This window comes from Amia ocellicauda, chromosome 21 (assembly GCF_036373705.1).
Source record: "Amia ocellicauda isolate fAmiCal2 chromosome 21, fAmiCal2.hap1, whole genome shotgun sequence".
Taxonomy (NCBI): domain Eukaryota; kingdom Metazoa; phylum Chordata; class Actinopteri; order Amiiformes; family Amiidae; genus Amia; species Amia ocellicauda.
Window position 1 is genome coordinate 7,660,289 of NC_089870.1, and position 27,360 is coordinate 7,687,648.

The 27,360-nt window shown below is 37.9% G+C and overlaps 2 protein-coding genes across 2 annotated transcripts in view; both read left to right on the forward strand.

Moving 5' to 3' along the window:
* Nucleotides 1-391: 391 nt before the first annotated feature.
* Nucleotides 392-22,896, forward strand: LOC136717401 (rho GTPase-activating protein 11A). Its single transcript, XM_066695018.1, has 18 exons — nt 392-931; nt 2,093-2,163; nt 2,403-2,499; nt 2,607-2,863; nt 3,309-3,472; nt 3,589-3,729; nt 4,075-4,149; nt 5,599-5,772; nt 5,939-6,074; nt 6,532-6,643; nt 8,159-8,306; nt 8,673-10,147; nt 12,516-12,602; nt 14,132-14,366; nt 18,773-18,922; nt 21,538-21,650; nt 22,209-22,262; nt 22,541-22,896. The coding sequence occupies exons 1-18, from the start codon at nt 806-808 to the stop codon at nt 22,643-22,645; spliced, it is 3,720 nt and encodes a 1,239-aa protein (XP_066551115.1). The 5' UTR covers nt 392-805; the 3' UTR covers nt 22,646-22,896.
* Nucleotides 22,897-24,959: 2,063 nt separating this feature from the next.
* The window catches only part of LOC136717086 (gremlin-1), a 3,415-nt gene continuing 1,014 nt past the window's right edge, over nt 24,960-27,360 (forward strand). The window contains exons 1-2 of the mRNA XM_066694555.1: nt 24,960-25,257; nt 26,609-27,360. The exon at nt 26,609-27,360 is cut by the window's right edge and continues 1,014 nt beyond it. Of these exons, the coding sequence (XP_066550652.1) occupies nt 26,610-27,185 (576 nt within the window). The 5' untranslated portion in view covers nt 24,960-25,257; nt 26,609 and the 3' untranslated portion in view covers nt 27,186-27,360. The remainder of the gene's footprint in view (nt 25,258-26,608) is intronic.

Consider the following 27,360-nt stretch of genomic DNA (forward strand, 5'->3'; position numbering starts at 1 on the left):
TCGGGTTATTAAATTACTCGGGTTATTACTCCCGTAGCCTGGCATTATGAATAGGCTACTGTACTATTCAGTTTATATGAAATCCTCACATGTTTGCATTCATTCCTGCATGATTATCTGGCCAAAGTTAACCTGTGAAAATGACAGAAATCAAGTTGAAACCAGTTTCACCACACAACGACTCACCTACATAATAATAATAATAATAATAATAATAATAATAATAATAATAATAATAATAATAATAATAATAATAAAAAACTATAATTACTTGGTTTTCACTTGTTTACAATTCAACAGGCTCTGCACAGGACAACCCCTCCGAATGGGGTCCTGACATTTGAATTGCTTCCGACCTATCAGAGGCAAGGATGCAGAGAGCGCCGCCGTTTGAAAGGCTCGTCTCGACCGCAGCAGAGGGGCAGGAAGATGGCTGGGGTGTTTACTAATTACACGTAGAAAAATAAGACTATTTATATAGAATAGTAAATCTAGATTATATTATTGCATAATGACTAGTGTAATGAGATTACTTTAATTTGAAGAGATGTGCAGTTGAGGTGGGAAGAAAGAGAAACGTAACGGATGCTTGTATGTGAAAGAGGGTTGTTGTAAGTGAGAGATGGTGGGCCGGTGAGGGTCAGGCGGATTTTTAAATTGAATTACAACGCAGGATAGAAAGAGAGATCTGGGACCTGAACAGGAATATCAAGAAAGAAAGGACTGGTTAGTTCAAAGGGATATAAGTAACGTAAAGGAGATACACCGCAGACATAGACGGTATTCACGACACACGATCTTAAAAATGAAGCTTTGCGATAGAAATGTCATCCGGTTGGCTGTTGTGCAGCATCTGCGGATCTACGGCATCAAGATCAAGCACTGGAATAAAGGCAAAGTCAGCAGCAGCAAATTGACCAGCTGCCATCCGGTAAGTTTTTATTTTTAATGTTTGTGTTTATTTGATCACTGGAACGTATAATAACGAATTCCATAACTGACTACAATGTAAACACAATTCGTTTTCTCTTGTGGCAATGCGTGTTGAATGTAGGCCTTTGTTCTGCTCTGATGTGTTTTTGGTTGATTTTGCAAAAACAGACCATAACAATAAGATGCAACTCCATTTAATTTTCAGAAAGGAAACAAAAATACTACAATTTGATCACATTACTCAGATTAGAGGAAGTTACTTTTAATAAGGCGATACAGTACACGCACGTTTTTACTGTAGCTAAATTGCATGAAAGTGTTAATCGTAGCGAGTTGTTTATGTAGGAGACGAATATAGTGTTGGATTGATCGTAACTGATATCTATAAAGACCTCGGATACAGCCAGGTGGTTTGAGCTTTTGCCTTAGGCTTTCATGCTTTAAAAAAAAAAAAACGTGCAGGCACATGATCACTGGAGAAATGAGAGAGAGAACCCTAATACCATACATGTTATTTGTGTTTTATTACAGTATTGCATATTCCAGGCTTTTAAAACCTACTTTTCTGATTGACTTTTTGTGCATGCCTAGCCATTAGCAATATTAATACTTCAAGAATAAAAATACAACCACAGTGGTTGCATGTGAATGCCCACGATACAATGTCAAGTATGAACAGTATTCAAATAGGGCCACCTAGTGTTCATGCTAATGTCTGCAATTGTATGAATTTGAAAACAAAATTGTGGCTGTGTCATGGGAAGCCTGTGAAGCACTTTCTAATTGTATATAAATAAAGATGGCAATTCAGGGAAAAGCAGTCACTGTAAAAAAACACATTCAATTATTTTTAGTTGAACTGGAAGATCAATGTTGTTGACAGCTGTAGAAAAGCCATTAGAACTAGTATGCCTTTGATTGCTCCCTGTGAAAGGAATCTTCTTTTTGTATGTATTGTAATGTATATGTACTTTTGTTATACTGTCCTGTTAATTTGAAAACCCTTTGTTACAGCAGTTATAACATTGATTTTTCAGCATTTTTATAGTTTAATCTATATGTTTCATGAAGTTTGCAGTTTGGGAATATGTCCAGTACTCTCAAAACAAATCATATTAATACATGAATACTTAATGTTTATTTTATTTCATTCTACTAGGGCCAGGTTTTTGGGGTGCCTCTGGATTCTTTACCACAGACCAGCACTGCTGAATATGGATCAGTACCTAGGTAGGCACACATGCATCTTTACACCTTTCTTTGAACAGGAGATGTTATCAAAGATCCACCTTCCTAAATCCCATTTTGTTTTATTCCCTCCAATCTGCAAATATTTCACCATAAACTTTCAACACCTCCATACAACCTCCACTGCACTCAATGTAAAACTGTCCATTCAGGAAACCGTTTTAACAGGTTGAACAGATGTACAGTGTTAAGATGAAATATGGTCTCACTTGGTTTTCTAGCTTTCTGCTGGATGCTTGTGAATGCCTCATGGAGCATGTTCACACGGAGGGCTTGTTCAGAAAATCTGGCTCAGTTGTCCGTCTTAAAACCCTTAAGGTAAGTGGGACATAATTGTGGTAGGCGGGGGAGTTTGGGATTGTCGAATAATTGGAGAGGGGTGTAATGTCACTTGTTGATTAATCGTCTGCAATGTCTTTCTGTAGACTAAACTGGACCAAGGAGAGAGCTGTATTCCTTCATCTCTTCCTTGTGATGTTGCCGGTCTTCTGAAGCAGTTTTTCAGAGAGTTGCCAGAACCAGCTATTCCCACAGAGCTGCATGAGGCTCTTCTGAAGGCCCAGCAGCTGCTGTTGGAGGAAGAGAGGACAACCGCCACACAACTATTGTCTTGCATGCTGTCTGATGGAGCCTCTCGTGCACTGCGCTACTTTTTTAATTTTCTCAAAATTGTCTCCCAAAGGTTAGTTTAAAATCTCTAATTTATTGCAGTAATTGTTTTGTGCTAATAGAATGTCGCTCGGAGTTCTCCTTCAGCCATGTTTATATATTCCTTAAGTATTTCCCCATTACTTTTGCATTAATGGGGTTTAAAGTTAAAGGAATATATGAGGCCTTAGTCATTACAGAAAACTGAGATGTTTAACCATTGTTGGATTTTCTGTAATTACTTTACATGACTATCATACAGCAGTTTACACACTATTAACTGTAGTGAGCAAGAAATTAGCCTTTTCTGGTCAGTCTCTTTTCCAACTCATCTGCCCAAGAAGGGTATTGAATAATTGGTCATTTTTCATATTAGAACTGTACTTGAATGTAATTGAGCACTATTAAATAGCCTGCACTGTAATCCCTAAATCAGGCTTTTTCATGAGTAAGGTTTATTCTGCTCTATTTTATTTCAGGTCTGCAGAGAATAAGATGGACAGTGGGAACCTTGCAGTGATATTTGCCCCAAATCTCCTGCATTCTGGTGATGGAAATGAAAAGATGAATGCAACCACAGAGAAACGTCTTAAACTGCAGGCTGCAGTTGTACATTGTTTCATTGAAAATGCTCAATTATTCAGTAAGTTAAATTGCATTAAATTGCATTTAAATTTATATCACTGCCCCCTCTGGTGGACATTAAGGCTTTAACTATTACATTTATTGTAGCTGACTTTGATGGAATGATTTTCTTAGGCTCTGTACCCGACTTTATCTTGGAGAAGATTCCTGCAATGCTTGGAGTTGAAACTGGTGCTGCAACACCTTCATTTGAAAGTGGAGAATGCGAGACTGAGGTATCGGGTGTTAAAAGGAGGAGGCGGAGGAGCGTTGGAGGTGAGACTGGCATGAAAAAGTTTTGAGTATTGTTTAGTCATCATAATGAAAACATGTTTTTCTCTAACTTGAAACAATGTGATCTGTGCTTACAGATTGACATTCAAAAGAGTTTATTTAAAATGTTTTAAATGTATTTAAGTAATCTTAATTGGTTAATTGCTCATCTAAACTTATTTCATAGTGTATTTTTAAGCTCTGAATGGTTGTTTTTTCTGTCCTCAGTCACCCAATAGCACATTCTGATTTATGATGAAAATCAAAAAATTGCCATGTAAAAGTACTCGATGCTGTCGTATAATGCTCTCGTTATAACCTGATAGTTTTGGATTTCTTGCATTCCAGATATGGTTAATGGAGCACTGCATAAGTTAAAAACTAATAGAACACCCACACATACCCCCCAGCCTGATGGACCAGGTAGGCATTTAGGTCTAGGCATTTTGCATCCTTTAGTCTTTTGGTTCTCAGTCCTGTCCTTGAGTACCATGTACTCTGCTGTTGTTCCAACTGAGCTATCAATTACTTAATTGAAGTAATTTGATTATATCTTAGTTGACTTTAAATTGTGTAACTTATAAAAAGCTGGTTCCTTAATAAGATTATAATTTCCTTATAAAATGTTATACTTAAACTTAAAGGCTCTGATTTATGAAATTATTACTTCAGTGAAGGTTCAATTAAGTAATTGAGCTTGATTGGAACAAAAACCAGCAGGGTAGGTGGTACTCCAGGACCAGGACTGAGAATCACTGCTTTAGTCTATTGAACATGTATTAATTGCATTTCACAATAAGAACATTGCTTTGCATTTCAACATTTTCAAACTATCCGTTTTGCTTTATAAAAATTTAACAACTCCATATGATTTGGATTTGTATAATTAATCTAGTTGCTTCTGCAAAAACAGTTTACAGATTAAAGTGAAATTCTAACCTGTCAAAACATTAAAATAGAGAATATGAGGAAGGGTAGTTTAGAAATGTTTTACTGCAATTGTGAAATGCAGTTGCCCTGCCAATATTGCTTTTCCATTGTCAGCTTTTCTACTATGCTTGACATCTTTGCATTTTGCCTGTTTTTTTATTTGGCTATGTGTAGCACATTTCATCACTTACACAGGCCTAAATGGAACTGCCGTATCGCCATAAATGTGTCTGAGTACTTAGTGGAAAGGTTTAATTTACATGTAATACTATAAAATGTGTGTGTTAAACCACTGGCTGCTCCATGGTTGAGCTCCCACAAAGTTGTTGACATTAATCAGCATATGAATCTATTGGGCAGGAGGGACTAGAATAGTGTATCCATGCTGTACTTGCTTTAGTATGTTACCCTACTTTCTCAGTGTATTTAAGAGCATAGAAACATGGAAATAGCATTTCAATCGATCTGAATGAAAGTGGAAAAGCCAACACCTTAGATTTGGGCTAATAACATCAGGAAATTAGCTTTCTCCTAGTTTCATTTTCATTAACAGTTGGTGTCTGCTTTTCTTGGCTCTGCAAACAAAGTGGTAGTTGCATTTGCAGCTTGCTCTCAATTAGTATTGCTTCCTTTTAGACCACAGTGATACTAATGTAGGCTTTGGATAACCTTTACATCAGGCCACATTTAAAGCATTAAGTAAATGGGGCACAGTGTTGCTGTTGACCTGCATGTTTTTAACTTTGAGTGGGGATTGATATTTTTCAGTTATCTAACTTTGAACAGGCATTTCATCACTTTCTGCATTATTTCTTTAAATACGAGATTAAACAAGATTAAATGTCTTCAGGCATATCTATTTTCCTTTTGTTCTATAGTGAATATAGTATAGAGACCGCATTACAAAGTGTTTACCTACTTACTGTCCCATCGTTCCCACAGTTGGTTCATCCGTCACACCAGTGATACTCACTCCAAATTCCAAACGAAAGCTGCCCACCGATGCTCCACAGAGTTTTGGGTTTTCAAACAAGAAGAGGAGGTCTTTGAAACACAACCTTGCCTTGGAATTACTCCCAAACATCTTATTTGGTGGCGGCTCAACTCCGAACTCTGGTAAGTGAAAGCAAAAAAATCCATTGAGGTTCCACCCAAGCATGGTCCTGAGTAATGGTGGCAGGAGCAATGTAATAATTCCGAATGCAAGAGTAGTGTTCATATAACAATGTGAAATTGCTGACTTCATCCACTGTCACTGCGTTTTTATTCCTTCTCTTTCCAGGCCTGTACAATGACGGAAGTCCTTGCACATCTTTAGACTCGGCACAAAGCGCTGTGTCCTCTGCTGGTGGGAGTAGACAACCTGCTAGTTCTGCAAAAAGAAGAAGCAAAAGATTTGATTACAAAAAAGTAAACCGGTAGGCGTTCATTCAGCTTGATGTTTCCAACCTTGGTGGCGGTTTGAGACAGAATTTTCTGGCATTGAGTGAAGAGTTGCATATCAATAGATCTTAGTATGATCCAAATTTAACTGACGGAGAAGACTGTGAAGACAAATAGAAGAGCACTCCTTTAAACATATACATGTACAAAGTGTAGGTTGTAGTAGTGTTTGGCCTGGATTGCTTCAAATAATTTGCCCCTTTTTCTTATTGAAGTTTAATTCATAAATGTGCTGTACTCTCTTTTGAAATATCTTGCTTGGTCCCATTTTAAATTACAAAAGGGACATGTATCAAAGCACAAGCAGATGGAATAATTTGTGAAGGGCTTCACATTTACTGGTTTCAATGTAGAAGTATAATGTAGAATTCAATAATTTAGGTTTCTCTGTGGTATTGGCACTAACAATTTTTACCGATTTTACTGTCTCAGAGTGGAATCAGGAAAAACGGGCTGTTTTTCTCCCCGAGTCAGTCGAAAAGAAGCGGCACGCAAATCACTGCGTCTCCGGTTCAGTCTTGGCAAAAACAGCAGCAGAGATCTTGTAAGTCCACATCCAAGTGGTTGACTCTTCCATGTCATAAGTACAAATCTTTTCTTTTAACAATTTAAAAATGCTTTCTATAATTGAACAAACTCTACATTTGATTATTCTATTTCGGTTTCCCCCAAAAAACGGTTTACATATTTAATTCCATCCATCAGAGTAATACATATGATACTTGATAGAACAAAGAATTTACTTCAGGCAGCTACTGTAAGATTTAAAGTGGTCTCTTTACTAAATAATAAAACAATTTATACATTTTAAAACCTTCATGAATTAGTGTGTAAATCCTATTATGTTAATTGTTGTATCAGGGTTTCCCGCAGTGGTGGTCCAAAATTGGTGCTGCCTGGCCAACCAAATGTGTGTACAGCAAAACATTTTTTTAAGCGCAATCGCATGCTTCACCACGGATAATCAAGCCCTGCAAGCAACCCGCTATAACACTGCCCACCTGCTCGACAATCCACGAGCACCTCTGCTCGACAATTTAGTATCAGATCGGCTTGCCTATGCAAATTTCTGTGAGAAACCCTGGTTGACTGAAGGTGTTTGTTTTATCTAGCTGTTTTTATTTTTCAAAATAAAACTTAAAATATAGATTTAAAACTATTTGCACAGTTGGAAGCCAAAAGAGACAACAGTGCAAGAATAATAGGTTACTGACTTTTAATAAAAAACACTAAAGCAATACTACTTGATTAATGTGATAATTTCTAAGAATCTACTTAATTTTGCACTTTAGTTTCCTAACATGCCAATTATTAAAGCTAGTATTTGTCTTAATTATGAGACGTCCTTCTAAATGGGATGGTTGATCATGAGTTTTGAAAAAGTGATGCATGTTACTTCTCTGAATGAATTATTTGAGTCTGTCAGGTAGAATTTAGGGTGTTTGAATAATAATGGAGTCTTAATTGATTTGTTTTTTGGGCCAAGTGTCATGTGCCTTAAATTCCCTTGCTTTTTGACATACTGTGGTTTGAATTTTTTTTTTTTTCCAACTCATTACTTGTAAAACTGTACACTTTGTTTCTTTGCAAGCATTGCTCTATGGAGCGGTCATTCTCTATTCTAATTATAAGATTAGCTACATTTTTTTAACATTAAAAAATGACTTGCAAAATGTAATATCAGTTTTATTTGCATGTTAATTTTATGGCTTCTAAACATTGGTGTGGGAAATGTTTGGTGTATACTGTAATTATGAGAAATTGTAACTTTCCTATGTAAGGATACATTTCTAATGTATTATACTGACATGTATTTTGACTAAATAAATATATTATCTTTATTCTGCTGAATAAGTCATAATTTTGATTTTGTAAAGAGTCTTTAAGGGGTATGATAATCTGATTTTAAATAACTGGATATCGTTACATTATTATATAACATAACATTATATTACATTGTTATATAACACCTTATTTGAAGAAGTTACAGAATATGAATAATCATCCCATAAACACACTACTTCACAAAATTAAAAGCGAGCTACCTTTATTCCTACAGACTGTCATTTCAAATTCATTTCCGGCACCAAAAGGATCAGAAAACATTGGTTGGCGTCTTGCCACTCAGGAAAGTGACACCAGTTTTGAGTCATCAAAAGATACTGCCTTTAGTCCAGTCATCATAAGAAACAAATGCACAAGGAAAGGTAAGTATCTGACAGGTTTTTCTTATTTAACATTAAAGCTCAGAATATGTTTAGATCAAACAGGAAGTGCAATTAATTATAATAAAACTTATATAATGCTAAATGATTGCCACTTTCATTTTATTTATCCTCTATATATTATTGAAAGCTTATTTAGAAGTCTTCATAGTCCATATTTGTTTACTTTTCCTGAATAAGAATACATTTTAATGTAGAATAAATTAAATCACATGGTTGCTGTGCATACGTTTAATAACAATGTAAATACTTAAATGTATGCACTTTTTGCAAGCCTCAAAACTTATTGAAATATAAATGAAATGTCAGATGTCTCTGTAATAACTGAAATTGTGATTTGCTTCCTAGGTTCCAAGTACATGAGTAAATCTGAAGAGAATCTCCTCACCCCTCAGTGTGATGTGGTGGCACATCGGACATCCTGGAATGGAGCCAGCCCTGTGGATCCTCCGCTGTTCGGCAATGAGTCCTGCTCAGAAACGCCCATGGGTAGATACCTCAACAACAACTATTACTCTGAGCCTGCCTTGGTCTCGGGAAAGCCACCGATCATTGCTAGTATTCCTAAGACCTTCTGTTCTTCTAATGCTGAGAGCCTTCATTATAACAGCTCATTTACGGAGGATGAAAATACTGTGACCGGCACCACTGTATTGAAGATCAAAAAGGCTTTCACAGAATCAGGCAGTGACTTGCGCTCACTCATTGAAGTAAGCAGCTCCTCAGGAAAGAAAACGCTCTCAAATGACTGTGAAAACGTGACAAATGACACTTTGACACTATTAACAGAGACTTGTTTTAAGAATACTGCCCTGAATGAAAAGGAAAGCAGTCTGTGTATATCCACTAAAAAGGATGTTGTGAAAAATCCAGAACTTATGTTTGCTGAGAGAGACCTGGTCAAGTTACCTCCCTTATTGGTAAGCAGTGACATCTCTGCAACAGATCAGTCCCTTTTTCCACAGAAGGAAGAGCAAGCTGTGTTCCATTGTAATAACTCCGCTGATGTCTGCGCAGTGTCTGGTAATGCTGGAACTCTTAAAAGCCAAGTGATCGAAGCATTTGACATCAGCAGTCCATTACCTGACAAAGTTATCTCGGTAATGGTGCAGTCACCACACACTCCTTCCATGCTTGGTGTTCAAATGCCTGAATCCCCAGTTCAATCTGTAAGTGAGGTTCAGCAGATTGCAGCCGCAACAACACCCGAACAGTGTGCGCCGAAAAGACCACCAGTGGGGGTTACCCCAGAAAATATTAATATTAGGGTGGCCGATCACATACAGCGGTTTAATGTGCTTTCTTTAACTGATCATACACCTAAGCCAAAAAGGGTGAAATCCCCACTTAAATTCCAGCGTACGCCTGTGCGTCAGTCCGTTAGGAGAATAAATTCAATGTTGGGGGAAAGAACAAGAGGCATAAATTGTCCTACAAAGGTTGGGTCCCCGATGGTCAAATCAGTTAGTCATGAAAGTGGCCTCTCTTCTAATTCTCTGCACTATTTGCAGATGCCAGAAAACCCAAAGCCGCGTTTGGATACTGCAGAACCGAAATCAGATTCAACCTCTCAGAATGAACCCAAACAACAACCCAATCGTAGGATAAGCTTTCTCCATCCTTTAAAGCCTTCTGCTCTTGGTGATGTAACTAACAAGATACCACAGAAATCCAAAGGTGATGGTAATAGTCGTGCTCAGACCAACCCAGAGAAGTCCGTCTTGCATCAGATCACAGAGAAAGATAAATCTCGATACAAAGGCTCGCCTAAGAATCCTTTACCCGAAGGCAGACTTCGCTATGCTACAAGACCTATAGATCTCTAAATTGCTGTACCGCTGACCTCCTGATATGTGCAATTGAGCTCTTGCTTCTTTTAAACAGATCTTGAAAATTGTTTACCATTTTAATTTATTGTTAACTTGTAAATGCTGTTCTTACTGTAACACTGGGGTGTTTTTCAGGCTTGTTCATTGTAAAAGCGTGGAGTGTGTTTATATTTCCCTGTCAATTGTCTATAGTGGGCATGCAATTATGCACTAGGTAGTGTCAATGAAAATGGGATGGTTGATCATGAGTATTGAAAATGTGATGCATGTTACTTCTCTGAGTGAAACGGTTGAGTCTGTCAGGTAGATTTTAGGTTGCAGTTTGAATAAGAGTCTTAAGTGATTTGTTTTTAGGACCAAGGGTCATGTGCCTTAGCCTTAAATTCCCTTGAGCTGAAGCACATCATATAAAAATGAGTTAATTTCATGTTATTTAGTAAGCTATTTTAAAATCTTGTTGCTTTTTTAAATTAGTTTTTATTAGATTTTTTTATTATTTTATTGGAAGCTACACACTCTTGTATGTTTGTTTGTTTTAGTAACTGAATGAGAGATAAGGAAAAAAAACAATATGAATGTTAACTAGCAGTATTACATGTGACCTTACCCCAGGCTGTCATACTGTCTGTCATTTTCAATACAATTTGGAAGTAAATGTTGTGTTTTTTTTGTTTCATTAAATGTTTTGAATGAAACCAAGGTTAAAATGCATGTGGGGGGAAAAGGCTTTATCACTTCACACATGAAGTAATATTTTTAATTGGTGACTGTTAGTCTCCGTATCTGTCAATATTCTTGAATTGCCTAAAGTATTTTAGCTCAAGTACTTCTTACTGTTTTCTCCAATTTATGTAACACAGTTAAATGGCTCTTCTGTTTATGGCTAATTGAAGAGTGAACAGATTGAATTTGGCTCCAAAACACTTTACTGAGCTATAGATTTGAATCCTCTTTTTAGCCATCTGCTGGTTACAACAGTAATCCAAATATTGAATTTAAACATAATTTTAGATACTATCTAAGTACTGGTTTTCAAACCTGTAGAAACCCGTGTCTCTCTGGTGTTTTATTCCAGATGAGCTCTTAAAATGTAATTTCATAATTTAATGATCTCCAATAGATTGACAGCTGTGTTTAGGTGGAAGAAACACTTGCTGACATAGTGGTACTCCAGACCAAGGTTAATGCTTCCCAGTGTAACGTGTTTTTATAATTTGCTAGTCAGTATAACCAAATGAATTACTTTTAAACCTTTGTGTGGACAGCTACAGACCATTGTTTGTCAGTGTAGTATTGGCGATGCGACGGGGTTAAGCTTTAATCGATTATTATTTTTGAGAGTCCTGCTAATGCAAATTGAACGCATTTTGTTTTCTCTCCAATTCGATTTGATTCCTCTAAGCAGTCCAGACGTTGCTGCTCTAACAAACAAGTATAAAACGCAATGTCACAGATCAAACGACAGTCTAAAGCAGGGGTCTTCAACCCTGGTCCTGGAGAGCCCCAATCCATTTTATCTTACAGGTCACCCTAAAAATAACCAATTTCTGAATACTAGGAACACATGGGAGTTATTAAGCAAATGAACCAAGGGTGCTGTTGCTCTGAGAGGCTGAAGGTATTCTGAAAATTGCTCCAATTGTTTCTAAATTCCTGAATTTACCAAACCAAAGCTTCACTGATCAGAAAGAAATACTTCCAGGTGTTTATAAATTGGCAATAGAAGGGTGGCCTCTAAAACCTGCTGGATAGGGGCTCTCCAGGACCAGGGTTGGAGACCCCTGGTTTAAAGAGTATAGATAAAACTTTCTCGCTATGTGTACAATTTCTACTATTTGCGAAATCGCTATTAAGCTTTTACATTTCTTATGCTCTAATAAAGTCTGCTTTTTGCCTAGTGCAAAATGCAGCAAAAACAGCAAATGCATAAGCAGCGTGTTCTCGAAAAGTCCTGCCTTGTTATATTGCACAGAAGGCAAGTGTTACAATAAATATGCATCTCCACGACATTTCAAATGTGCTTTAAACCAACAGGGGGGATCGCCCTCATGGAAAGAGATGCGTCACATCCCAAACAATGTGCGCATTAAAAATGTATTGATCCTGACGTATATCAGTCTGCATTTGGGTATCGGCTCTGACATTAAGCAGGAGAAACCATTCCGGCAATGCAAAAGCACGGCGCAGTGGCTTTCTTGTGCAGCTGGCAGGTGACGGAGGGACACTGTTTGTTAGGGCTGTCGCTGTAGGCGTAGTCAACACGGGTTTCGAGCAGCAGCCGCAGCTGGACAGATCAGGACCCGTGTGAGCGTCAGCCAATGAGGAGGCGTGACGTCGCCGAGCCGGGCTGCCTTAACAACAGCATCAATTATTCAGGGAGCCTCGGTACCATCCCAGCGGAGCCGCATCCTCTCCGCCATCCTCCGCTACCTGCTCCTCTCTACCGATGGTAAGCCACTCGTGTGACCTTTTCCATATAATGACTGCACCGGCTTTATTAGGGTATGTTATAGAAACGTCACTGGAGGGTCAGCACAAATGGATACCGGTTTCTACCGTTTTATCTGTATATTATTACTCTGCGTATTTAGTGCACTGTTTTGAACCTGTCTACGCAATGGCCTATTTGTGGCCTTAACGCAGGCCTTTTACAAACATCATATTGATACAATACACAGCGAATAGGTATGGCTGTGTTAAAACGTCATGAGTATTGTAGTGAATATTTTAAATACGATTTCAACTTTTACTAGATTGTGTGAGTGTGCAGTACTTTAAAACGAGAAAGCCACATCACATTTTCAATACTCTGAAAGTGTAAGGCCACTGCTACCATCTTTAAAGTGGTGTCTGTTGTATTTATTTACAAAATGTCCTTTCTATAGTCTTAAGGAATTAGGGACAATATCTAATATTCATTATGAAATTGCTAGTTTGTATAAGACATTGGCATATAATAACATTCTTAAATGGACTATTCCATAAAGTGAAATAAAAATAAATACATAAAAGTCCTATTCTATATACTAGTGCAAAACTACGTATAAAGCCTTGCTTTTTCAGCTAGACAATTACTAATCAATGACGTACATAATTGCAATTTTCTTTCTTCAAAGGCAGTATTTCACCCCACCCTTCTATTTTTTGAATAAATAGGTTACTTGGCAATTTATTGATCCCTCAAGTTTTACAAATCTTGCATGTTAAAAAAAAAAATCTGTCCTCTCTGATTTCCAGTAGTTGCTTATCAGGTAACATAAGTGGCACATTTTAATACGTCTGTCTTCTAAGAACAATACTTAAATGGATTTTGTATTTGTTGAATGAGTTTATCCTTCCTCTGCAAAGCATACATTTTTTTCCCCCAGAAGATAATGTGAAGGTAAAAACAGCAGCAAAGAATCTCAAAGAAAAAACATTTTTACCTTTTTATTAGAAACAAATGGAAATACAAATCTACACTCTACACAGAGTCCCACTCTGATATGACAATTTTTTTTGTGGCATAACAATCCTAAAATACATTACAAAAAAAAAGAGCACTAGACCTTTTCAAATAGAAACATTTGTCAACAATATTCAGTCCTTAACCTTTGCCTGCCTGTTTCCTCCTTTTCGTATCATCAGTACATCTTAATACATTGTGTGTTCATCAGCTGAGAACATCTGCTATGATTTTGACTTATTACATTACAAACCAAATTACTGGGAGCTTATCCTTTAATAAATGCTAGTTTCCCATGTCATTTGTTGCATTCAATGTTTTGCATGATATTCTGCATGCCTCTCCAGTTACCTGTTCCAGTTACAATTAGGATTAAACGCTCAAGCATGAAAACAAAGCAAAACAATCTAAAGTTTAAGTAAGGACAACTACTGCAGAATCTGATGCATTAAAAAGTTATTAAGCAAAAAAGAAAACAGAGTCCACAGTTTACATGAGTGCAGATTTCTTAGCACACTTTCTGCAACTCATAGGTTTCCCCGTCTACATCGTCGATGGCGGCCCTTCTGCACAGAGCTGCGCTGGGTGTGCTGCTGTGCTGGGCCACCCTGGCCTCAGCCCACAGTCCCCGCACCACAGACCAGGTGTCGGAGGCAGACATCCAGCGCCTTCTGCATGGGGTCATGGAGCAGCTGGGCATCGCCAGGCCCAGGGTGGAGTACCCTGCTCACCAGGCCACCAACATCGTGGGACCACAGAGCATCGAAGGTACCAGACTAAATACGCACACAGATGTGACCTGAAGCATTCACGTTCATGCACAAACGGGCTGGGGCAAAACACTTCCTATCGGGAATGGGTTGCTCTTCAAAACGATCGATAGGGTCCAGTGAAGGACCGTTTCTTCTCATTTACGAGTCAAAAAATAATCGCAACACATTGTTTAGGTTTGACACAGTACTTCCCATCATACAGCTCATCTGTGTGGTATAGTTAGTGACTGCTATAATGCCTTGCTGGGTGAATTGTTCAAGTGATACATTTCAATTTTCTGCATTAATGGGATTCCCCTGCTGTGATACTGTCACAGATAATATTAAATATAAATAGATAAAGTCAAAGGTAATTTTAAAGGTTTGTATAACATGTTGAATCGACATATCAAAATTGGTAATAGATGAATTTCAATAAACTACTGAGATAGATGTAATTTAATGATGATTAATTAGTATTATAGTTATAGCAAAATACGAGACTTTTGAGTCGGCTAGCAAAGCTATCTGGGAAAAATGTAGACCACTGCAATTTTTTCTTAAATCAGCATCTCTACATTTATGGCAGCCATTCCATTCAATTCATATTTTTTGGGGGGATAAATGTTGTCGGTAGTTTACAGAATTAAACAAAAATGTTAATTTTCTCCAAACCAAATACCTATAAATAGTAAAACCAGAGAAACTGATAATTTTGCAGTGGACTCTAATGTAACTGTTTCCAGAGGTGTGTGTGTGTGTGTGTATACACAAAATGGGAGATGTTGGGTGTGGCTCTCCTATTAAATGTTAAAGGAAAAGGCCATGGGCGGAACAATTGCAGTAAAGCATAATGGAGAGGAAGCGTCACACCAGGACATGATAGACAGAAAACCAAGAAAGAATACAATGTTTGTTGAAAAGATTTATAAATAGTTGTACGCCAAAACCCCCTCCCCCCAAAACAGATCTGAAAACAGATTAGTGTTTTGTGATTAACTGGAATTTAGTCATGACAACAAATCCATAATTACCGAGTCATAGACGGGTACAGCAGTGTATAATTGTGTGTAACTCCATCTGTCCTTTCACCAATAACACCCCTCTGAGCACTGACCTTTGGATGAGAGAGCATTGTTTTGTAAATCCCTGTTTGATATCTGCATGAAGATGAAAGGTAAAGGCTGTGCATTGTGATCAGGTAGCTTTGGAGATGCCAAGCCCTGCATGCATCTCAATATCATTTACTTTTTAAAAATTAACTACAGGTGTTCACCTTACCCCAAATATGTTTTTACTATATAAAAAAATCTATGCCTGGAAAGGAGAGGGGTTAAAAAAGAGATATGCAGTGTTGAAAAAGAATCAACAAAAATAAATTCTTACTCCAAATATAACATTTGTTTTAAAAAGTGATTTTGCACTTGGCTACTTTCCCAATGATTTAATAATTTTAATATGCAGCAATCATTAATTCTTAAACACGGTTAAATGATCTATGATTGATTTTAGGTTTTATATGCCTTAGATGTTAATAGTATAAGCAGGCAGCCAGATAAAAGGATGTCTGTGCTGACTGACCACTTTCATTAGAGAGAGGAGAGAGAACAGCAGCTTTAAGGATTTTGCCCACAGGGAAGATTCTCACAGCCGTTAAAGTGTCTGTGCCTAGCCAGAATACATCTGAAAGCTGAACCAGTTGTGGTGTGTCTCTTGATTGGGGACGGGCTCAGCTGCCAGACTTTCAGATCTGTGCGGAGACGGCATGGTTCCTGATGGGACTGTCTAGCACTGTAGAGACAGTCGTGGACGACCATTGTCACCACACTGTTACACCGATCTATAGGACGATAATGTGACACTGCCTGAGGCCTCCCAAAGCTCCTGGAAGCTACTGTTTGGGGGACAATGGTGCTTAAGAAAATCCTGCTCTCTGCATTAAATAAAAAAACTTAAACAGCTGTTGTATACTGGAATTCAATAAATGTCAAAATATACAGATAGGGAAAATCTTTATTTAGGATAATATGCATTATTTGATTTAATGTTTTAAAACCTTTATTAACTACATTGATCTGTGGTAATTGGGATTCCATCAATACAGCAAATGAGTATTCCAAGATTCTCTTTGTATATTAGGCGTTCAGTTTTGGTCTTCACGTAATATTAATCTGCAGTGTTGAGCTGAAGCTGAAATTATTGTGCTAGAATTCCCTTCCTTGGGGCTTAATACATCTACAAAATACACTTATGTAGTGATTTAATATACCTCAGAATCAGTCAGGTTTAATAGAATTAAGAAAAAGTGTCACCTTATAGGAAACTTGACGTTCTGAATTTCATAAACGTTCCCTCAGGCTCATGCGGTTTCAACAGAATAACAACCAGTTTTGTTCTGTGAAGTACAAATGAATGCCACAAGGGGGCATAGTAATAAAACTAGAAACCTGTTTTCTTCAAGGTCTTCAGATTAAATGCGTTAAATTTGCAAGCCATAATATTGACAACTACAGGTTATTTATTTGTATATGTTGCAACTAGTACTTTTATGAACCTCTATCACATTATTATAGCTGGTTTCATCATGGAGGAGAACTCCAATGTAGTTTCCGAGGCATCCTAAAACTGTATGAGCATTAAAAACGTCAGATTGCATTATAAAGTACTGTCTGCAAAGTGTTAATTTATTTTTATCTTAATTGGAATCTAGTCTACAAAAACAACTCTGTGTGAATGATCCCACAGTCCACACACAATGGTTGTAACTCAAATTCTATCCAAGGGTACCCAGCTTAAATGACCTTTTTAAAAGAACACCAATGGTTGTTTTTGTTTATTTTTAATTATTTCTGTCATTGAGACTGGGAAGAATGCATTTTACGACTAGTTCAGCAAAAAAAATGAGCAGTGGCTTGGGAACTGATGTTGAAACAAAAGAACAGTAATTCGTTTGTAAGTGCTGTGGCCTCTTCAAAATTAGGCAGTCCCCGATGTTTGCATGACACCACCAACTCAGAAGGAATACTGTATGGAAGCTCTCAAACGGCTTTGCGGTGGCCTGCCAGAGTCGCTAGATACCTTATTTCAGTTGTTTTTCTCCTCTCGGGAATGTTTCTTCCCCCCCCCCACACCCCATACTTACACATACCATCAGATTTGCAAAGTTCAATGATTTGTTTAAAGAGAGAAGTAAAAAAAAAAAAATGAAACTAGCTTTGTTGGTCTGTTGCTCTTTTCTAAATTTACTATTTAAAAAAGAGATGCTGACATATATGTGCTACACAGCTCAGGCTGTTAAAGCAATATTTAGATGTGAATTGTGATTTTATTTGACATTTTACTGAAAGATTTGGCAATGGTAGAATTTAAAGTTTCCTACCAATTTATTGGACTGTGATGCAGAATAATGTAGTGAACAATTAACACTGATCTCATAAATGAGTCACTAAACCCTTCAATAGTAAATTATGAAAATCTGTCTAGTTTTCTATGTTCGTACATTTTTATGATTTTTAAGCTACAATACAGATTTGTATCCCTGTACCCTGAGAAGAAGCTGCCATGGGTTCTGGTTAATATCAAACTATATTTTTTTCTTCTACACTTTAAATGTGTACTCTGCAGCTAATTTCATGAGCAGGCTTTGTGTGAAACTTACTATTAATATTATGTTAAACACTTTTCTATCTTTGGGTTGAATATGTTGCAGTCATGTAATATAAACTGTGAAAGGGAGAAATTCGTATTGTTGACTTTTCAATTATCAAAAGCTTCCAATGTTACAGACTTTGTATTTGTTTGTACAACACTGCACAGACTCAAGTAAACTGAATGGTTTTGCCAGGAGAGAAATAGACAATACCTCCTATATACCATTGGCAGTCTTATTATTCCTGTTAAAAAAAATGTAAGTTTTGGCAGGAAATTTGGCCCTGTTTAGTGTTTGGTCAATTCCCTAGCTCTCTGATTATAAAGCACTTGGGGAAGAAGTATTTTTGGCATATTTACATAGAAGTTTGAATGACAGGGCTGCCTGAAAGATTATAGATATTTACCCCAAACAGCTCTAAAATCTGTAGTGATTTTAGATTGAAACTGCTGCCATATGTTTAGAAATAAATTAAATATTTTCAGGAAATACTTTGAATAGGAATAAGACAGAGTTGTGATGTGCAGACTTTCTTCCCAACGCTGAACTGAGAATTTTTTAACACTTAATCAATTTAAATGCACAGATTCCTTTTCTCAAAATTAAGATCTACTGCATAATCCTGCTCATATTTTGTCTGTGCTCTAAATAGTGCTGAAACTATTCTTGTACATACTATTGCCATGATGAAACTACTCAATGTGTTTGAATTTTCGTGATGTGGTTAGAAATGTATACATTGGAAATCTGAAATGGTTTTCTTTCACTGCTAGGTGGTGCTCATGAGGGTCTTCAGCACCTAGGTCCTTATGGGAATATTCCCAATATTGTGGCTGAACTGACAGGAGACAACATCCCAAAGGATTTCAGCGAGGACCAAGGATATCCAGACCCCCCCAATCCTTGCCCACTGGGAAAGACAGGTACAGGTACAGCACTGGCACGTCACATTTCACTATTTATACAGAACTGAACTCCACATGAAGCCTTAAAATTGAAGAAGACCGAAGTTAAAAATCTTCCCATCTGTATTTAGCACCAATGTTAGTGCCTATAGCAGTTTTCTCCTGAATTGTCATTTATTGGGTCATAAAAGAAGCAGTAAAACTACTTTCATTAGAGGTTTTTCTCTCTAGGTACTGCATTCAATTAAATACTCCAGTCAATGCAACCGTGATTTCAAGGCATAACTGAAGCTGCATCCATCTCTAGAGATTAATCTAATGTCTTTGGAAGTCAACTTAGATTCTTAATTTGCTACATTACATATACACCATATATTGATTTTATAATGTGACTGGACAGAAGTGTGGAGACAGACTTTAGAGGTTGGTTTGCCTTCATTTTTCAGTTGTTTTCACTGTAAATTCATCATCAACTGTCAATTCCATGACTTCATGATGAGTTCTCATATTAAATTAGTCTTCTCTTTCTTTTGATTCCCTAACTGTGCACAAGTCAAGTCTCCATCCTTCTGGTATAGATCATTGTTTGTATTTTCATTTTGCCTTCAGGTTGTTTGCAAAAGATTAAAAGTCACTACCTGTCAAACAGCAAACTGCAACTTGACAGCTAAAGTTCAAGTCCATCAATACTGGCCAATGAATCATAAATTCATTAAACAGTTCTTAGATTTGAACCTGATAAGGGATCCTGTAATACATCATGCACTAGAGGATTTGGCCATTTGTTTATCTTCCCTGGGCCGTCAAACAAAGATCTCCCTGTTAACCATGCCCACCGTGGCATTTATCATATGCTTATTTTATTAACTCGGTCCAATTTCAGTGCTTTGATTTGCAAACATATCTGAGATTTACAAATAGGGTTTGAAGGGAACATAACTTGATGCGTTTCCACCGTTCTTTGTCTCCAAGTCTTCTAATACCCTGTGCACATAACTTGGTACAGGTACATAAAATGAGAGACAAGAAAAGGGTTTCATTTAAAAAAGAAAAAAGAAATCAGCCTTCTACTTCGCATGTATTAGTCAGTGATTATGTTGCAGCAGTAATAATACAAATACTACTCCTAATATATGAGATTTATGTGTTCCCTCTGCATTGGGAATAAAAGACTCTTCTATGAAAATGCATCATAGACAGCAGCAGTGCCATACCACTGGTTGCCCAGCATCATGTGTGGGCTTCACAAGACTCCTAATTCTGCTCATTCACACTAAAGCGGACAGTGATCCTGACATGGCCAGACCAAGACATGGGCAAGAAAACCAGTAAGACTGTACTGAATTAATCTTTCATGCACATCAATAACAGTCACTGTTTTGGGCCAAGAAAGGTGCTTGGGACCAATCCAAATCTGGAGTTTGGCAAGCTCAAGTCATGTCAGAGAGATGTGATCCTGGCCAAGCCTCCAGGGTGATTTGGATTAATACTCATTGAGCAAAATAAAAACTTAAAGGTCCCAATGAAGTCTTTAAATCCTGTGAGCATGGGACCTCTAAAAACCCAGATTTGGAAACCTCTCTCTTTTACATTTCCTTGCTTTTCAATGACTGGAGGCTGTAATTTCACAACACGGCAGCTGTAATGTGGGAAGTGTTTGATTTATTATTATTTTTTGCACTTTTGTAACCACTTTTAGCTCACCATTTCATACATTTCTGCTTTAAAATCAACCAGGACTTTGCTAAATCCTTGCTCTTTAGGTTGAATAAGGATTCAGTTTGGTTTAGGTAAGACTAGTTTAGGCTCCATGAACAAACAATTGATGATTGAGTTAGACTCTCCAGGCAAGTACCAAATCCATTGTATATTAGAAATATAAGTTCCTGCCAATCTCCCTTTTTGTTTTAATTATTTTAGTCTAATAGTTGTAAGTCCCAACTTCTATGTTTGACGGTGATTCTTTAGAAGCATAGCTTAAAAAAAAAACTACTAGTAAGACCACTAACACCTACATAGAAAGCAACATGTTGCTATTTTTGGTGATTTCACAGGAATGCATTATATTTGGAGCCCACAAAGCACACACTTGCCCAATAAAAGTACAGGCTAATCTATAGGTCAAACTGAAGTGGCACATATATTGTATTAAATTCCTGTGTTCTGTACGTTTTCGCAGCAGCGGTACATTTCACTGCTGCATTTGACCTTGTTCTCGACACGTTTCCGTGCCAAGCAGCACTAAGCAGGAGCTCAGCCCAACAGCTCTTCTGACTCTTGTAAAAATGCCCATTAAATGGTCTCACTCCTTTTTTGGGTCAACCTGGCACAGTCACTCCTGGCAGTTACTGTAACACCCCATTCTGCCAGCTAGGAAGTAGAAATCAACATTCTCTCAATTTAAATACAATATTTTTCCTAAGCTTATATCAAATTAAATTGATACAAGATATTTTCGGGCATTGGCAAACCCACTCACCCCAATTATTGCTTTTTAGTCTAATTGGATCATGAGAAGTGTTACATTTTAAGCTGGGAGAAAACTAAACTGTTCAAAACCAAAATTCTGTTAATCCCATAATGTAGTAGCTGAAGTTGTTAATCCTCTGCCTGGCGGCTGTCGTTGGTAACAGCTGCCGATGGATGCTTGGAGAACTTTCCTGATGTAGCGGAGTACAGCAGGGAGTATCAGCTACACCAGCACTTGTTTGACCCAGAGCATGACTACCCAGCGCTGGGCAAGTGGGTGAGTGATACATCCCACACCTCGGAAACACTAGCTGAGGCTTTAACTGTTCATGAGTTGTGTGTGTTTGTGTATGTATTTTTTTTCTGATACATTTCTTCTGCATGCTATAGAATGTTTATACCACTAGATGCTACTTCTCAGATTTTTGTAATTAGTTACTTTATTTTCTTATACACATTTCTTAATTCCTCAAATATAGATTTTGTAAATCTTAATTTGTGATACATATGCGTTTTTATATTTGTATGCTATGTGGAATCAGTTAAACAAACAGTGGTAATGGATTTTTTTTTTCCCAGCATACCTTTTCCCTCTGCCAAGGCATTTGGCACTTTTTAAAAGGATTGCAGCCGTATAGCTTTGCAGATCAAGTGCTTCATTATTCTAATAATAACAAGGAATACTATTAAGTTATAATACTTTTTATTAGTACCCAATAATAGCTCATTCCTTGTGGTTTTATTTTTCTTCATTACGGAATAATTTTTAAACAATGACATTTGAAAGAATAGAAACTATATTAACATAAAGACTGCTTTCTTTCATCTGTTGCAGAACAAGCAATTGCTTTATGAAAAAATGAAGGGTGGACCTAAAAGAAGAAAGAGGGTAATTTTTTTATGGTTCTTCTTCAGAGAAGTGTACATACATTGAAGATTATTTGCACTTTTAGATAGAAGCTACATTTGACATGATGCTCAGAAATGAATAAAGCAGAAATGAGAACTGAGATCCAGTAACTCTTCTACAATGAATATCCTGGAGATCTCTATATTGTTTTTTATAAAGTGATACAATCATGTAGAGTGACAGTAAACGGAAAGCCTGCACTTAGTGTTTTTTTTTTTAACCCTAAAATGGTATTTCCCCTTTTTTTTCGTCTCCAGAGTGTTAAGCCTAATCCTTATTTGATGGGGAAAAGACTGGATAATGTGGTGGCCAAGAAATCTGTCCCTCATTTCTCAGATGAAGATACCAGTAATAACAACTGAGCATGTCCTCTGTGTGAATCCTATGATCCTACCATTTTAATGACAGAACTATCTATGAATGATTAAAAATATATATGTCTACTGCATATATGGAGATCTAACAGTATTCTGCTTTCTGTATCTTTACTGTGATACCTACTGACGTCTTGGTGGGCCTTTTACCTGTAAGTTATACTGACTGACCAATAATAAATATATGTATACACTGTAGGATTTAACTAATATGGTAAATAAAAAATGGTTCAAGTGCACCCTTGTCCTTGTGGATGCTTATGTTCAGTGTTTTATTTAAAGCTTTACAAATGTAACAGTGTGAGGTTAAACCAATTCTATTGAACTGAAAAACTGTGCTTATGGGTTAGGAGGTGGTTATGCCCAAGCCCTGCCATGCATGCCTCCTTTTGGGGCAGTATTTCGTCTTTGCATCCTGTGTTGCCAAGTGTTTCTGTATCCTTGGGAGTAGTGCTGTGCAGGGCAGAGTGATTCTCAGAAAAGGGCAGTAACTGCTACCCATATGTGGAGCACATGGGAACATTAAAAATGCTATAAGGTTTTGAAGATTTTGAGGCAGGCGCTATAGTAATAGATGGCTGAGGCTCTGTATAGAAAGCGTGTGAAGACCTGATACAACTAAGAAAACTATTTTATTTTTGCCACATTTTGCAAATTACAATGCTAAAACTGATTGATTAATTCAAGGAACATAACATGTTTGCATACATGTGTTCAAAATGATTAACTGAATTATTTAAATAGCTTTTCTGATTGTTGATATTAAAATAAAAGTGTGCACAATGCTTTGTTTGCCATGTTAAACTGAGTTTTCATTAAAATAAATGTTGATTTGGTGGAAGTGGGTATTGTGCTTGTGCTCTTAAGCAATTGTACACATTTGCCAAATTAGTTTACATTATTTTATCAAGTCATGCATGATAACATGTAGTCTTATGAAATCAGGCATCCCAAATATTTTCACTCTAGGAAAGGAATTCCTGACATTGCTTACAGTATTGAAACATCTATGAATTAATTTCAAAGCGACTTGTTAAATATTACAAGGCTTTTGACAGGAAAGCAGCTTAAATAAAACAGAGCAGTTGGAAATGTAGGGAAAGAAATTGGCATAGGAAATGCCCTTGCGGTTTCCAAGAAATGGAAATGGTCTTGGCATCATTTCTTAAGACAGATTTTCGTGACTGCATCAATTAATGGTGTGGATATTTTTCACTGCCGAGTTCAAATACAAACAAAATTATGTTTTTCTTCATGATTGTTGCGTTTTAGTTCATTTTTTTTTATGCACCACTTAATTTATAATGACGTAATTATGATTTTGATTGACATGTTGAAATTTAACACGGGATAATTATCTTCTTTTGGAACTGTGCTGTTTATATTTCAACGGGTTTATTTTGATGTAAAATACATCCTTAATACAGGCTGCTTTTAATTAAAGTAAAATCTGTGTAATTAACCTCTAACTTCTGATATTGCAACATAGGTCACAACTGATAAATTAAAGAATCTCCAAAGCTCTCTACATATAGATTGAAACAAGTGCAATCATCTTGGGGACGCCTTCAGCCAGCAATCAATAAAGTCTGATGATGCGGATGACATACATGTGTGTCATACACATGGCTATATCTAGTCAAATGTCATATTACACTGCCTGTGCTATGATGCTTAAATACTGTTTAGATTGTTCTTCTATCCTTTACTTAAAGCACTGTGGTATGGTCTGATGCCATGAAAGAGGAAAAAAAAAAAAGTTAACCATGCATAGCAATTAATCTGGTTTACTATAAATGTATAAAGAATGTAAATAACAGTAGGTTATAATAAATGGATTTATATCATGCCACCTGCATTTTTAAAAAGGGTATATGTAATGTCTATTTATTTATCACAATCACCCTCGGCAAAGTAGTGGAAATCCATTTTTTGGATAAGAAATAGTTTCCCAAATCTTCTCTCTCTCTCTCTCTCTCTCTCTCTCTCTCTCTCTCTCTCTCTGTAGCGTTTAATCTAATTGCTTTTAAATAGCCTAATATGCTTTGTATGCTACTTTGTGATCAGTACATATTCCCCTACTGACAGCTCGGAGGCTCTGTTCAATAAAGTCGAATGCCGAGTAGAGCTTTTGGAAGTCTGGCTATCTTTCTCATTCCATTTCTCCTACAGAATTGGTGGTTGCGATGGAAAACGGCCCCCCAGGCGGGCGCACAGTTACCAGGAGGTGCCCTCGGGAAAAAAGCAAGCAAGAAAAAAGCGAGCCCGAGTGCATGGTCGGTAGACTGTGTCTCTCCTGTGGGTTCAAGGAAGTGTTGAGGGGGCGGATAGTTTGGATTTCTCTTTGGACCGTGCCTAGCCAATAATATAGGAGGAACTGTGGTGCACATCTCAGCTGGCAGACATTTAAAAGAGAGACAGCTCAGCGCTGCCGCAGTTTGTCCCAAAACCAGTCTCCCTTTTCTGTCTATGGACTGGTTAGCGCCTTTCACCGCTGCCCACCGCTCCAGCCTGCGCGTCTAGCCGCCTCTGGATTTGGACACTTTGGCCATCAATCCACCTCTCGGAGACGATTTCATTTGTGGGTGAAGGATTGACAGGTGAGTGCATTTGACTGTGTAACTAGCGGATATGTCACAAGTCTAAGATTTGTGGCGCACACGTTGAAGTGCAAACTCAAAGGGGGATTGATTGGATACAATGTAACGTTGTTAAATGCTGCAGTGTTACTTTACGCGCAGGTGTCTGTGTGTCATTATGTACCATTATGGATGCTAGGATCATTGTCAGGAAGGACATTATTTTAACAGCACGTATCTTATTCAGTAGCCCTGCCTTCATTTTGCTAAAATAATCTCCCTGGTTAAAAAAAAAAAAAAAGGATTTGGGTTGACGCAAAGCCAAGGAAACTTGTGCAAAGCTCGGGGCTACGTGCGTCAAACTAACGGTTTTATATTGCAATAATATCAAAGCCGTGTCGTGCGAGGAATACATACTTCTGAGATGCGTAATATGTTGCACATTTCCACAAACATGACCAATTAGGGATCCAATGCGATTTGATTTATTTACTCCTCTGATTAAAAACAACGCCAGCCCGCGGCAAGGATGTCAGTCAGTCCTTTTGAATTGTCAGATTAACTCCAAATCTCTTCATTCGCAGCAATTGCACACACTTTAGATGTTTAAGATGTTCAAACAGTGGTTGGAAACACCGAGCATTGAAAAGACAGTGGCATTTTAGGGCAATGCAATACATTCACTTTCTGTTGATGCATTTATTTAATGCCTTTGAGTTTGGATCATTATTACGCGCCTCATCACCATATTCTGGCAAACTGGTGTTTCGGCTTTTGTGTATGCATTAATCAATCTGCTGCAGTCCTAAGGATATGTATTTGATATTGTCTTTGCTATTTCAAAATGATATATGCAAAGTGGCATTAATTGCTCAATTAATGTAGAAAATACTATATTTAAAAAGCCTATTATTATTAGCCCCCCAGTCTCCTACAGCAAATCTCCATTTTACGTGTATTTCAGTATCAACATTGGCTTAACATAATGAATATACTGCAGGGAAACAACAGGGTGAAGTTGAACTATAACATTTTATATGCACTACACATTATGGTGATGGACTTAATTACCTTTTTATGAAATAATTGCACCGTAATAATGTGTTTTAAACATAGATACTCATAGAAACATTGCATTGTGCGTTCCTTTCTCCCAATTAGTATAATGAAACCATTTAAGATGTTTCACTTTCTCTGCAAATCCACAGGAAAAAAAAAAAAAAGAATTGACTGTAATCCACTGTTGTTGTTGTTGTTTTTTTTTAAACAATTTAGGCAGTTAATCTAGTCAGGCATACATTTGAGAAGCATTGAAATAACACCAGTGGTAATGGCTGTATGCAAACTGAAGTGCTTATATTGTATTTTAAAGGATGCCCCGGTCGCTACACATGCTGTGCGCCCTGCTCTTCCTCTCGGGGTGGCTGAGCAGCCCAGTCCACGCAAAGAAGAAGAGCACGGCCACTCAGGGCGCCATCCCGCCTCCCGCCAAGACCCAGCCCAACGAGTCGGAGCAGCAGCCCCCGCAGCCCCCGCAGCCCCCGCAGCCCCCGCAGCCGGGCTCGGGCTCCAGGGGCCGGGGCCGGGGCTCGGCTGTCCCGGCCGAGGAGGTTCTGGAGTCCAGCCAGGAAGCTCTGCACGTCACGGAGCGCCGCTACCTGAAGCGGGACTGGTGCAAGACACAGCCTCTGAAGCAGACCATCCACGAAGAGGGATGCATCAGCCGCACCATCATCAACCGCTTCTGCTACGGCCAGTGCAATTCATTTTACATCCCCAGACATGTGCGCAAGGAAGAAGGTGCCTTCCAGTCTTGTTCCTTCTGCAAGCCCAAGAGGTTCACCACCATGACTTTCACCCTGAACTGCCCGGATCAGCAGCCCAGCACCAAGAAGAAGCGGGTGCAGCGCGTTAAACAGTGCCGCTGCATCTCCATAGATCTGGACTAGGACGACGGGCTGCATCCCGGGCAGTTGGCAGCAAACGGCAGTTTCAACACGGAGGCAAAAGCGCATTCAGGGCGCATCGCCGTGCAGCTGAGGAGGGAGGAGCAAAGATTTCCTACAGCAGAAGCATCCGAAAAAAGCAAAGAAACAAACAAGAAAACATCCTGGCCCTTCGTGA

Coding starts and splice junctions, on each gene's coding strand:
- LOC136717401 (XM_066695018.1), top strand. CDS start 806: ATGAAGCTTTGCGATAGAAATGTCATCCGGTTGGCTGTTGTGCAGCAT. Junction 3,473..3,588: donor TGAAAATGCTCAATTATTCA/GTAAGTTAAATT, acceptor TGATTTTCTTAG/GCTCTGTACCCGACTTTATC. Junction 22,263..22,540: donor GACCTAAAAGAAGAAAGAGG/GTAATTTTTTTA, acceptor TTTCGTCTCCAG/AGTGTTAAGCCTAATCCTTA.